The sequence below is a fragment of the Megalobrama amblycephala genome, linkage group LG9 (assembly GCF_018812025.1).
Source record: "Megalobrama amblycephala isolate DHTTF-2021 linkage group LG9, ASM1881202v1, whole genome shotgun sequence".
NCBI lineage: Eukaryota > Metazoa > Chordata > Actinopteri > Cypriniformes > Xenocyprididae > Megalobrama > Megalobrama amblycephala.
In genome coordinates, this window is record NC_063052.1 from 43,419,458 (window position 1) to 43,433,642 (window position 14,185).

A 14,185-nucleotide genomic window follows, 5' to 3' on the forward strand; every position below is an offset into this window, starting at 1 on the left:
ACAACGGGTGAAAAATTAAATTATTGAGAGAGATTTAATCAATATTATTTAATCTTCACTTAAATATTTTATTGATTACTGAATATTAGGTGTCATTTAAACCCCAAGCATTAGCATCATATATTAATATTACAGCTATAAAGCAGCTCTACAGAAGACAGGCATGTCATTATTCAGTTCAGTTCATGTTTTGTTCTCATTTGATAGTTTCAGTGCCGTCATATCAATAATATTTCTGAATATTAAGTGTCTTCTAAAGCCCAAGTAATGAAGACAAAACTAGGACAGGAATCTAAGAGACCAAAACTTCTACATAAGAGTCCAAAACAGACAAATATAAGATGCAGCACATTTCAGATGAGAGAAAATGTGACTTAAATTCCAGAAAATATGTTAAAGTTTAGTGTAAATATGTGTAATATAACAGAAGTCTGTTAAACTGACACTCCTTTAAATGTGTTGCTGTTCCTGTCATGATTTATTGATGAAGATGTTTTTATGTTTGTATTTTGTTTCCAATCAGAGATGATCAGACTGGAGACCAGGATTCTCCTCAAGCAGTAGATGATGAACTCCAGAGAGTCAAAGAGCAGCTCAAAACCAGCATGAAGAACAAGTATGAGAGATTATTTGAGGGACTGAACCTCCAGGAGAATGAAACCCTCTTGAACAGGATCTACACACAGCTCTACATCATAGAGGGAGAGAGTGAAGGAGTGAATGAACAACATGAGGTTTTCCAGATGGAGAAAACAGCCAGAACACAACACTCACAAGACACTCCAATCGACTGCAATGACATCTTTAAAGCCTCACCTGAACCAGGACGTGAGGAGAAACACCAGATCAAGACTGTTCTTACTAAAGGCATCGCTGGAATCGGAAAAACCGTCTCTGTGCAGAAGTTCATTCTGGACTGGGCCGAGGGAAAAGACAATCAGGATGTAGATTTCATGTTTGTGCTTCCATTTCGAGAGCTGAACTTGATCCGAGATCATCGGTACAGTCTTCACAGACTTCTGCTGGACTTTCATCCTGAACTTCAAGATCTGGACTCAAAGATTTATGAGGAGTGTAAAGTTGTGTTCATCTTTGATGGTCTGGATGAAAGCAGAATCACACTGATGTTTTCAGATGCTCAGAAAGTTTCTGATGTGACTGAGACTTCATCAGTGGGTGTGTTGATGTCAAAGCTCATGACAGGAGAGCTGCTTCCCTCTGCTCTCATCTGGATCACCTCCAGACCAGCAGCAGCCAATCAGATCCCCTCCAAATACATCAACCGTCTGACAGAGATTCAGGGATTCAGTGAGCCTCAGAAGGAGGAATATTTCAGGAAGAGAATCAGTGACGAGCATCAAGCCAGCAGAATCATCTCACACATCAGAAGAGCAAGAAGCATCCACATCATGTGCCACATACCCGTCTTCTGCTGGATCTCATCCACTGTGCTTCAGAAGCTCCTGAAAGAAGATCTGAGTGCAGAAATCCCTCAAACTCTGACTGAAATGTACATCCACTTCCTGCTGATTCAGATCAACATGAGGAATCAGAAGTATGAAGAGAGAGATCCAGAGAAACTCCTGCTGTCCAACAGAGAAGTGATTGTGAAACTTGCTGAAGTGGCTTTCAAACAGCTGATGAAGGGCAATGTGATGTTCTATGAGGAGGACCTGAGAGAGAGCGGCATAGACGTCACTGACGCCTCAGTGTATTCTGGGATTTGCACTGAGATCTTTAAGGAGGAATCTGTGATTCATCAGAGGAAAGTCTACAGCTTCATTCATCTGAGCTTTCAAGAGTTTCTCGCTGCTTTCTATCTGTTTTATTCACATGTGATCAAGAACAAGAAACCACTGGATGAGTTCAGATTTTACAGATCTGATAAAGTCTCTCTGTATGATCTACTAACATCAGCAGTAGATAAAGCCCTCATGAGTAGGAATGGACAGCTGGATCTGTTCCTGCGGTTCCTGCTGGGCGTCTCACTGGAGTCCAATCAGAGACTCTTACAGGATCTACTGACACACACTGAGAACAGCTCCGAGAGCATCAGAGGAATTACACAGGACATTAAGAAGCAGATTAAAGGTGGACATGTTCTTTCCACTGAAAGATCCATCAATCTGTTCCTCTGTCTGCTGGAAGTCAAAGATCAGTCTCTGTCCAGAGAGATTCAGGAGTTTGTGAAATCAGACAAACACTCAGAGGAGAAACTCTCTCCGTCTCACTGCTCAACAATCTCCTACATGATCCAGATGTCAGAGGAACCGCTGGATGAGCTGAACCCCATGAAATACAACACATCAGATGAGGGGAGAAGAAGACTGATACCAGCTGTGATCAACTGCAGAAAAGCTCTGTGAGTGTTTAATCATGAACTAAAGTATCATATTTAATAATGAATCTGACACCTTTAAAATAAATGTTCCTAAATGAGAGATTTTCTCCTCAATAACAGAATCTTAAAGGGTCACGACACGCCTCTTTAGTATAGTAGATAGTCACTAAAACGCCTGTTACCGCCGCAGGTAAACACAACCCAGTCACGTGTGAAACTCGCTGGTGAAATCACCACCAGGTGGCGCAAAGGGACGGTCGACACCATTGATCTGTAAAGCTGGAATTGAGACATTTTCACTTGTGAATGAAGATAAAATGACATAAATTACTGCTGATATTAATAGCAATAATAATATATCATCATGACATTTAATCTTCAGTAATTATTCATCATAAATGCTTAATGTTCAGCTATTTGACGACTGTTACAGTGAACTATTACAGTGACGGCTGTGCTTGAAGTGTCTTACTTTTTACTGTACAGCACTAGCCAGTGTTTGACATTATTATATATTTAAAGAGGTGTGATTATGCCATAAAATAAATGAAACGATAGAGAAGGTGGATTACTGTGAATGGGAATATTATGAGTGATAAAGCTCTAGTTTTCTAACACATATTTACTCTGTCAGCATTGAGACTACATTAATGTCAAAATAAAAGATTTCACTTACATTTCAACAGGTCACACACGTACATGAATTAGTCACACATAAAAATATCTCCCAATGAGATGAGAAAAATAATCTTAATTTAAAGGGACAACAAGATTATTTTTCTTGCCCTTTGGCAATTTTTACTTTTTTTTTTCAGAAAACAAGACTTTATATAATTTTTCTCCTGAAGTAAATGTATCTTGATTTAAGAATGTTTAGATATTTTTGCACAAAAGTCACACATTCAAAACATGAATATCTCCACCCTCATTGTAACCGTCTGTCAGAAACGCTCGGCTTATGATAAATGACGTCTGTTTTGATTGGCTAATGTCATTGCGTCTCTCTGTTTTGACTGGCTGACGTCATTGCGTCTCTCTGTTTTGATTGGCTGACGTCATTGCGTCTCTCTGTTTTGACTGGCTGACGTCATTGCGTCTCTCTGTTTTGATTGGCTGACGTCAATGCGTCTCTCTGTTTTGATTGGCTGATGTCATTGCGTCTCTCCTCGTCTCCTCATTGCTCACCGCTGCTGTTCTGCTTCCAGAAGTGATCAGGAGGAAGTAGAAAAGAGTCGTTTTGGCAGCTTGCTTCCATCAAATACTCTTTTTGAGTGACAAGCAACTTTGTAATGATGGTAAACCCAGGAATAAGCACTAGTTGGCCACTCATTCTAGAGAACTCTAAACTGTGATGTGAATCTCACTGAGTTTTAGGAATAACTCAGTCAAAAGAAAGAAGTAAAGCCCACATGTCCCAACTCTTTATTGTGTTCATCAAAATTAACACAAACACAACAACAGCTAGTTCACTGGAGTAATTATACAAACAAAACAGCAAATGATTTACATTAGAATCGTAGGTTATCAGAATTTTTCATGTTTGTGTCGTGGTTTAGTAGGGCTGCATGATTATGACAAAAATCATAATTGTTGATTATTCCCTTGAAATTGTAATTGCGGTTATTAATTACAATGTTCACAATTTACACTGAATGATGTTTTATTGAAGCGACTGCATGCCTTATTGTTATATCAAAACAAACAAGCTGAAAACACTCTTTCTGAAAAACTTTTATTGCTTTTCCATTAAGCCTCACATGTCAAATATACATTGTTTAGTTGCTTTAAATAAATAAAAATATAAATATCGTACTCGGTTACTAACGTAACCTTGGTTCCCTGAGATACGGAACGAGTACTGCGTATGGGGAAAGGTCTCCTTTTTCCCCGTTACTGAAGCCTTTTTCAATAACGCAGTGTAACTGCATCGTCATTAGTTCACTCATAGACTAGTTGTTGAACCACTGAAGCCGCAGCCTCGTGGCATGGCATGTAACGCAGTACTCGTTCCGTTTCTCAGGGAACCGAGGTTACGTTAGTAACCGAGTACGTTCCCTTTCGATACTTCACTCATACTGCGTATGGGGAACGAATTCAACCGCGCCATGCCACGGCAGGGAACGACTGGACTTGTCTTGGGCACCGTGAGGGAACCAGAGGACAAGTGAGAAGGCCGGAGCCGTCAAACCCTCGTTACACTACAAAAAGGGAGTTAACTCCCAGAGTGGCATGAAGCGGAGCTCGATAGAGGCCGCTGGATCATACCGAGAGGACCCGAGCTTGTAAGGTCAGGACGTCCAAATGATAAAATCTGACGAAAGTGGACGGCGAGGACCAGCTGGCCGCCTCACAGATGTCTTTAATCGAAACTCCTCTAGACCAGGCCCAAGAGGAAGCCATTCCTCTAGTAGAGTGGGCTCTAACTCCTATGGGGCAGTCGAGGCCCATAGAGGAGTAACAAAGAGCAATAGCGTCGACTATCCAATGCGAAAGACGTTGCTTTGAGACCAAAGACCCTTTGGTGCGGCCACCAAAGCAGATAAAGAGCTGATCAGATTGCCGAAAATGCATGTTCACCTTCGGGTGAACTGAAGTGAGTAGCCTCGACTTATGGTTCCCAGAGCCCAACTTGACACTCCGGGGATGGCCCGCCAGGCCTCGGCCCGTGTGACAAGGGGCTGAATGGTATCGGATGACGGGCCGCCAATCGGGGGCCGGAAAACCGGAGAGAGTGGAACAGGGACTTCGCTCTTTCTTAGAGAAGGTAAAATATTCATAGTGTTCGCCATAAGAATGGCGTTTTGCATGGATGCAGCACTGGGCCCAGTTAGCACAACACTGCACATATGTCCCACACCCGGAGCTGAATGAGGCGGAGGGGGGGTGGAACGAAAGAGCTTTTGGGGTGGTCCGGCTGTGGCGAGACTTTGCCCCATCCTCTTCCTTCCTGAAAAATCAGGAAGGCTTAGGAGGCGTCGGGTCCAGCGTAATTTTAGGCCGGAGTCCCTGACGTTGCCTCGGGAAGGAGGAGCGCTTACAATGGCGCTGTTCCTTGGGTGGTGCTGCCTGAGAGGTAGAGGGGGCAGGTTTGTTCTGCTGAGCCGGCGCAGACTTGGGGCGGCTGGAAGCAAACATAGAGCTAGAGTGTTTAGGCAGGAAGTGTTGCATAGCCTGGGACGACTTTTGTGCTGCAGTGAAACGCTCTGTAAAGCCCTCTACTGCTGGCCCGAAGAGACCAGAGGGAGAGACCGGGGCATCCAAAAAGGCCGTCTTGTCCATCTCCTTAATCTCGGTCAGGTTGAGCCACAAATGGCGCTCAAGCACGACCAGGCTGGCCATGGATCATCCAATGGCCTGAGCTGTGGCCTTTGTGGCACGCAGGGCTAAGTCAGTGGTGCTGTGGAGGTCACGGAAGACAGGTGCATCGACGCCGGACTCGTCCAGAGAACGGAGGAGCTTCGCTTGAAACACCTGGAGAATTGCCATGGTGTGCAGCGTTGAGGCAGCCTGGCCCGCGGACGTGTAGGCTCTGCCAGCCAGGGCAGAAGTGTTTCCCTCTTAGTTTTCCAACCCACAGCCGCGGGGGGACAGAGGTGAGCCGCCACTGCTTCGTCCAGGGGCGGTAGATGCTCGTAACCCTTCTCTTCAGAGCCATCCACAGAGGTGAGAGCTGAATAATGTGTAGTTCGTAGGCGGGCAGAATACGGGGTGCGCCACGACTTCGTCAGCTCGTCGTGAACCTCTGGGAAAAACGGGCGGCGCGTTGGCGAGGGGCCTGGCGGGGACCCGGCAGGAACCACTCGTCGAGCCTGCTCTGTGATGGCTCCTCTGACGGAGCCCATTCGAGGTCCAAAACCTCTACTGCTTTTGAGAGGATGCGGAAGAGCTCGGCATCCATACCCGGCTTGCAGTCAATGGGCTCCAGCGAGGGAAGGCGGGTGGGGTCAGAATCACCGGCCCAACTTTCACTTTCAGAGGCCGTGAGAGACATGGAGTCATCAATCGGCTCGTCCTCAGAACCGCCAAAAGAGACGAGGTCGCTCGCATCTGCCGAGGGACGCAGCTCAGGGCGGGAGAACAGGACGGGGGACTGCTCTCTCGGGGGAGAGGGTGAGGTATGCGGGGAAGCCGGCGTGACGTCATCCAACTCCGTGCGCTGGGTCGCTCTGCCCCGCTGTCTCTTCCTAGCCGGCTCGCGGGAGGAAGAAGATGGGAGGGCGCGAGCGGCAGGATCGCCTTCACCGAAGAAGGCGATCCGTGAGCGCAGAGAGGTGAGACTCATGTTCTCACAGTGAGAACACGAGGTCCCGGTGAGCACGGCCTCTGCATGGGGTCTGCCCAGGCAGCCGACGCACTCACCGTGCTTGTCGTCGTCATGCGGGGTTCTGCATGTGCCAAACGAGTGGCGCGGCATTTGTAACAACGCCGCCGCCATGAAAACGGCGTTTGAGGGGCTCTTTTAGAGTGGCGAGGGCCGCTAGAGCGGTGAAAACCGCTGTTGGAAAGCTCTTTTAGAGCGGCAATAAACCGCGGGAAAATCGCTCTTTTAGGCACGCCGGATGGCGGCAGGAGACGCGCTGGCAGGCGGCCGGTGTGTGCCTAGCAGTCCGCTGCGGGAGCCTCTTCGAGGCGGCGAACTTCTTTCCAGAAAAGCTTCTTCCAGGCGGCGAAGGCTTCAGCCAAGATGCGAGGAGAGATGTGATTTTGAAGGAGAGAGAACGAAATTTGGCGAAACGCCCACTTATATAGCCCTAAACCCCGCCCATTTCGGCGGGAATATTCGCGCGCTCTGTCGCCATAGGCCGCGCAGTTATGCGGTGCCGTCATTGGTTCAACAACTTGTCTATGAGTGAACCAATGACGATGCAGTTACACTGCGTTAGAAAAAGGCTTCAGAACGGGGAAAAAGGAGACCTTTCCCCATACACAGTACGAGTGAAGTATCGAAAGGGAACCATGTTATTGTTATATTAAAACTAAAATAAAAATGTTATCTGATGTTATCTAACTTAAGTTATCTTACGCACACAGAATGATGTAAGTGGACTTTTTTTGTAATTGCTCCTTTCAACGATGACATAATTGTGGCATCCGTAATTGTAATCATGATTTCAAACTTTATTAATTGTGCAGCCCTATGGTCTAGAATAGTCGGGGCCGGTGTGTGCCTATAGGAGAACTAGGCAGAAAAAGATGTATTTCGTTTTTAATTTAATTAATTTATTATTTGGACAGTTCATAGATGATGATTAATAGTGAAATAAATGGTAAATGTTAATATAATTTTGGGACTTTTAAACAAGCACTTAAAAGAGCTTAAAGCTACAGTCCATAAGTTTCGCCTCTCTGTCGCCACCATCTCTGTTTGAAACCTGCAATTGCAGTGATTAGTGGAATTATCATCTTTACGTGGGTTGTGCTTCGGCACGGCTCCTCAGCGGATGAATCTAATGTTTTGAGGAGTAGCGTCTTGTATGTGTCCAATAATAAGAAGTTTCTCCAGAAAATGTAATCTGAAGAAGTAACCCAGATAGCAAAATACACTCGGGCCAGTTCCTGTTAGATTCTGGTCCTACCGGAGACTTACCTCTTCGGCCCGTTTCTGTCTGCAGCGATCTGGCTGGATGGTTGTGTACTCACTGCCCGATTCCAGGCTGAGTAAATCGGGCCAGACGCGGCAGCCGTTACCATGCCGACACTGCCACAATCAAGCGGGCCGTCGCAAATGCGCACAGCGCGCCAGAAACAGCCCAGCCCCATGTATATATCTACCATGCTGTTCATACATTTTTCATTTAAATTTGATACCCAGCCAAAACACTTACTTACATTTAAATTCTATAAAGTTATAATACATAAATAACATTACTTAAATTTATACAAACATCACATTATTATAAAAAAAGCAATTATATGTCCATTTGTAAAGAACTTACTTGATCTGGTTGGCATGAAAAGATTTTATTTACAAAACAATTACAAAACTATATTACATCAAATAACAGCAGTTGTTATACAAGTATTGTAAATAAAATAATATTTACCACATTTTGAAAATTATACACCAGTATTTACTTATACACAGACTGTAAAATGTAATAATTATAGACAAACATAAAAAATGTTTTAAACACATTGGTAAATGGAAAAAGTTTTGCTGTTTGACACATTTTGTACTTAGCAAAATAATGAGCTGAATATCTTAGCTGAACTCTGCAGGCAGGTAAGATCTCCAGGAACAGGATCAGGCACCTCTGCAGGACTTCATTACATAAAAAAACTAACTCAAAAGACAAACAACAACAACAAAACCTAAAAAATAAAATAAAAACCTTCAGCTGTACAATTGAAGATTTTTTTGAAGATTAGTCCTGTGACTGTGTGAACAAGTGCTTCTGAACATGCTAAAACTGAAGATCATCTTCTATCACAACTGCAGTGCTTGAAGGACATTGTGCTTTCGTTTCGTTGACCACAATGACAGAATCAGTGATGTCTGGCTCTCCCAACGCCTCCTGAAATAAGCATAGAGGGTCCAACTGTAAGTTTCACTCAGTAGACTAAAAGTAGACAGTTACATTCACCGATACTAGCAATTATGTTAATGCATTGAATACTTACATTTCTTGAAGAATTGTGGGTCCTCTTCCTCACAGGTACACTGATGGAGCACAGAGGGCTACGGTGTGTTTCATGTTGACATCATGCACATCCTTCAAAGTCAAGCAAACATTAACATGTTAAACAAGCAAGCCAACTTTATTGTATATACTAGGGTGACCATATTTTGATTACCGAAAACCAGGACACTTGGCATTGAGATACTCAAATGATTCTCGAAGTTTACTCAAAGATACCTTATAATTTCAGTACATTTAAGGTATGCCTCTGTATGGATAGAAAATTGTTATATTTCAAAATACTATCTATAACCAAAGACACAAATTCAGATAGGCTTTCTCAGAGGTTACTCAACATGTTTTATTATGACATGTTTCAAAAATAACGAATGAAATAATGATAGAAATAATGTCTCTTCTGTATTAGAAAAATAAATAAATAATAAATGACTAAAAAAGTACCTCTGCTATATTAGCAAAAATAGCTCTCACAAACTTACAAAAACTAATATCTATATCTTTAGTTTTCCTCTTCATCCTGTTTTTCTTCCTCATCCTCCTTGTTTGCCCATCTATATTTTGCTGTAGAGCTCCCAGTAGTTTTTTGTTGCTTAACAAATAAGCATGAAAGTTATAAAGAAATGTATATAGGCCTGTCAGTTGTTACATCACGAGGTACAAAGGAAGAGCACAACGAGCTGAACTCAGTGTAGACGATAGCTGAAGGTGCTCTGCTGTTACACGAAGTATCTGTCATTCAGTTACAGACGACTTCACAAATTGTGCATTAATGAAAACATTATAAACTGTTACCTAGAAGTAAACAACTGTAGCTTAGCCATAAGTCAGCCGCGACGCTGAGAATATAGTTACCTTTATGGAATAATACCACTAATGTCTTGAGAATACAATCTGAACTAATATTCTCAGATTGCATGTGCAATTGCGCATGTCTGCGAAACTCATATATTAATGTATGCTCCGCCTTCGGAAACCAAAAATCTCAGAAACTGAAAATCTCGTATAACACCAGTCAACAACCAGGACGGCCAGGGCAGGACGTGAAAACAGGACATGTCCTGGGAAAACAGGATGTTTGGTCACCCTAGTATATACAGTGAAGACAGTGATGGAGGTAGTGTTGACACATTTCAACTCACCTGTAGATCATAAACATTTAAAATGTCACACAGAGTCTCTGAAAATCTTGACGCATGCTGTTTTCAGTGATAGTGTAACTTTGTGCATAACCTAGAAAACCAAAAACACACAAGTGTATAACCAACAGTGGATGTAGAAAAGAGAAAGTCAAGTCTGTGTCCAGTTATCTGAGGAAACATCACGCAACTAGCATTTCAACTCAACCGAATTACCTGAAGTGTTGAAGCTCACTCTTCAGAAGCATCCAGTTCAGCCTGCAAGTAAAGAAAGATTGAAAAGGTTTACTAATCATAGATAAAGCTACTGCTAGTTTATTACATGAATGTAGGAATAAAATCACATTTGCTTAACAAAAAGCACCAACACATGTTGCCCTACATTTTCTTCAATAAGATATCCTTACAAAAACAATAATTAAAAAAAACAGAAATGTTTTGCTTTACTTACATAAGTTGGCTCCAGATGCTTGCGAATATCTGCTACGCTGAAAGGATTCTTCAGGTAACGTCGGTTAGAGCAATGATGTGATATGGATGACAGCAGTTTACATCGCTCAGTAAACTTAGAAATAATCATTAAAGTAGCGGCGTTTTCTCAGGTTTACATTCCACCTGTAAAGAGCAAATAGTATACAAGTATCTATTAATAAAGTACTTTGTGTGACTGTGTATGTAGTTAGTATTATCGTTCTTCATAACTATAGATTAAGTGAAAACGTGTGCTACAGTAACCTTATTACCCAGTGAACAATTGAAATGTCTTCACCTGTCCAGCAGAAAAATAGCCATCTGCCTTTAGTCACGCCATCTTTCAAGCCCAGTCGCTTTCCCGTTTTTACTGGCTCTCTGCAGTCTGAAGTCTTTTACTTTTTACCACAGTTGTCAGTGATGATTGTGGTTTTGAACTTTCTGGTTTTCAAGCCTCCATCCCAAGTTTAATCCATTCCAGCTGCTGTAAGAAGAGGCTACAAATGATGCGCTACAGGAGTATCCACCATATAGCCTACTAGCCAGGACTCCTTCCTGTTTACTGACGTGACGTAATGACTCAAAGACAAACGTCAGCATACTCATATTTCCCATGAATTCCTACCAGTATCAATCAGATCATAAAACATTATTACAAGCTGACCGTTGTGAATCAAGCTAAGGTAAGGAGAGAGTTTTGAACAGTGATTGTTTATGGCTTTGCTCAATAATTCATTTGGATCATTTTTTACCAAAAAAAGTTACAGACAGCAGCTTTAAGCAGTTTCATTCCCAACATGCACTGGGGTTTAATGGCTTCAGATTATTATATGAATACATTAGTGAGAGAGTGATTTTATTTCTACCTGGCAGCATCTCTCTACTGATAGTGAAAGCTGTGTGTTTTATTTACTAAGAAATATATGATAGAACTTTTCAGTTTCTAAGCTGTTTTATTGATAAATCACAGAACAGTGTTGTTCAATCTCTTCATCACTGTAAAGCTTAAACTACCTATCAAGCATGTCACCTTGAATGGCTGTGATGTTGAATAAAGTTAATAAAACCAAGCAAGTTACTGTGTCTGTGAACACCATTGACTTAAGCTAATACAACTGAACCACCAAATAGTGGGAAAATAAAAATAGTTATCAAATTTACAATTTAGCAATAAGGATTTAATCCAGTAAAAAAAAAGTAAAACTGCAATAAATGCATAGCTGTCTGGAGAGTCTGTCAAAACTTTTATATTTTATACCCTCCGAAAACTTTACTAGATTTTGCTAAATTTAAAATATTCATTAGCTGAAAAAAACCCATCTGATTTCAGATATTAATCTGAATGATAAAGTGATCAGATTATCACACTCTCAGGAGATCATTGTATTGTGATTCAGTGTTCAGATCATTGTCATCCTGAGGGCAGAAAACTGGAAACCCACTGTACATGTCTTTATTGTTTTATTTATTTGTTTTAATATTTCATCTCTTCCAGATTTTCTGGCAGTAATCTCTCAGATCAGCATTGTGAAATTGTGTCTTCAGTTCTACAATCCTCAAACTCTGTCCTGAGAGAGCTGGATCTGAGTAACAATGACCTACAGGACTCTGGTGTCAACTTCAATTTCTGATGGACTGAAGAGTCCAAACTGTCAGCTGCAGATCCTGAGGTATTTAAAAACATATTAGAAATCATTTACAGTCAGACGGTCACAATGTTCATGTGTTTCTTTAGCTGATCTGACTATGTGTGTTTGTAGATGATCTGACTATTGATGTGTGTTTGTTCTGCTCTCTTTCAGACTTTGTTTGCTGTAATCTCACTGCTCAGCATTGTGAAATTGTGTCTTCAGTTCTACAATCGTCAAACTCTGTCCTGAGAGAGCTGGATCTGAGTAACAATGACCTACAGGACTCTGGTGTCAGCTTCGTTTCTGATGGACTGAAGAGTCCAAACTGTCAGCTGCAGATCCTGAGGTATTTAAAAACATATGGTCCCACTTTATATTAAGTGGCCTTAACTACTATGTACTTACATTTAAATTAATCATTTGATACAGTGCACTTATTGTGTACATACATGTTTTTACATTGTACTTATATTTTAAAAATACCAGCATGTAATTGCATCTGTAATTAATTTCTGTAATTACATTTATAATTACACTGTTGACCCATCCCTTACTCAAGATCAGCTGATTCTGGCTTATTGCGAGTTCCCAGAGCACGTCTCAAAAACAGAGGTGATCGTGCTTTCTCTGTTATTGGCCCCAAGTTGTGGAATAGTCTCCCAACTCAAATTCGAGCTGCTTCAACTCTGTCTATTTTTAAGTCTTCTCTTAAAACTTATTACTTCTCCCTGGCTTTCAGCATCTCCTGACTTGCTGTGCAATGATCGTATATTTTAATGCACCACATCCATTTTACAGTGTTTATTCTATATATTGTCTTATTATTTGTAATCCTGTTGACTGTTCTGTTTTGCATACTCTGTGCAGCACTTTGGTCGAACTTCGGTTGTTTTAAATGTGCTATATAAATAAACATTGTATTGTATTGTATTGTATTACACCTTACCCTTACCCTTAAACCTACCCATACCACCAAAGCTTCCCCTATCCTTACCACCTCAATAGCAGCAAAAGTGTTTTGCAATTCAGTATGAACCCAGTAAATACATTGTACTTATTTTTTGATGAAAGTACATAGTAGTTAAGGCCACTTAATATAAAGTGGGACCGAACATATAATGGATAAAGTACAGTCAGACAGTCATAATGTTCATGTTTGTCTGTAAATGATCTGTGTCAGCAAATTGAGCAAAATTCAGCAATTTGGGAGAAGCAGGATCCAAAGCATGCACACTAGAATGTTCAGCTCACTGTTCACCCCCATGAAAATGAGTTCCTTGATCGCTGATCACTTCATAAGGTTGTCCTCGACGAGCTACAAAGTGACGTAGTGCCATCAAGAAACTGTCAGCATCAACACTAGTCAGTAGTTCTACCTGAACACATCTAGTGGTTTGACATTTGAAAAGTAGTCCCCATCTCTTATCAGTCTTGAGGAGATCAAACTCAGATAAAATGTTATATAGTTGACTACTCCCACTCCTTTCAAAATCCTTTCTTTGGGCCTATTGCAAAAGAAGTTGAATCTGAGTCTTGTCAAGAGAAGAGTGAGCTCATTACATGATTTATATTGCTGAACATTTAAAGTCAAAGGGTTCTCTTCAGCATTAGTGAGGCTACAGAACAAAGGCTTTCTTAGCTTCAACTGAGTCCTCAATCCTGTCAGGGAGACTTGACCACTGATCTTGGTCAGAATAAAGGAAAGAAGGTCCTTGACTCCAATGGTTAAGCTTGGCTAGATCAGTAAGGCTCTTACTCTGGTGATGTCATCAGCTGGATTGCTGTTAGTGTCAACATAGTGCCATTGTTCAGGAGTAGAGTGCTCCTCAGGTAGGCTACTGACCCATAAGTTTGTTCAGAGGCATCACATAATACATGCAACTCTCTCCTAATGGAATTACCATCAAGTTCAACAGGAACATATGATCTCGACAGTTCAATAGAAGTGATAGCAGGAAGTTTACT

General features: G+C 41.7%; 1 protein-coding gene across 1 annotated transcript in view; it reads left to right on the plus strand.

The window, feature by feature from the left end:
- Positions 1-14,185, plus strand: part of LOC125276042 (NACHT, LRR and PYD domains-containing protein 12-like) — a 56,992-nt gene that overhangs the window by 11,601 nt on the left and 31,206 nt on the right. The window contains 4 exon segments of the mRNA XM_048203449.1: positions 524-2,362; positions 12,085-12,211; positions 12,213-12,260; positions 12,394-12,566. Of these exon segments, the coding sequence (XP_048059406.1) occupies positions 524-2,362; positions 12,085-12,211; positions 12,213-12,260; positions 12,394-12,566 (2,187 nt within the window).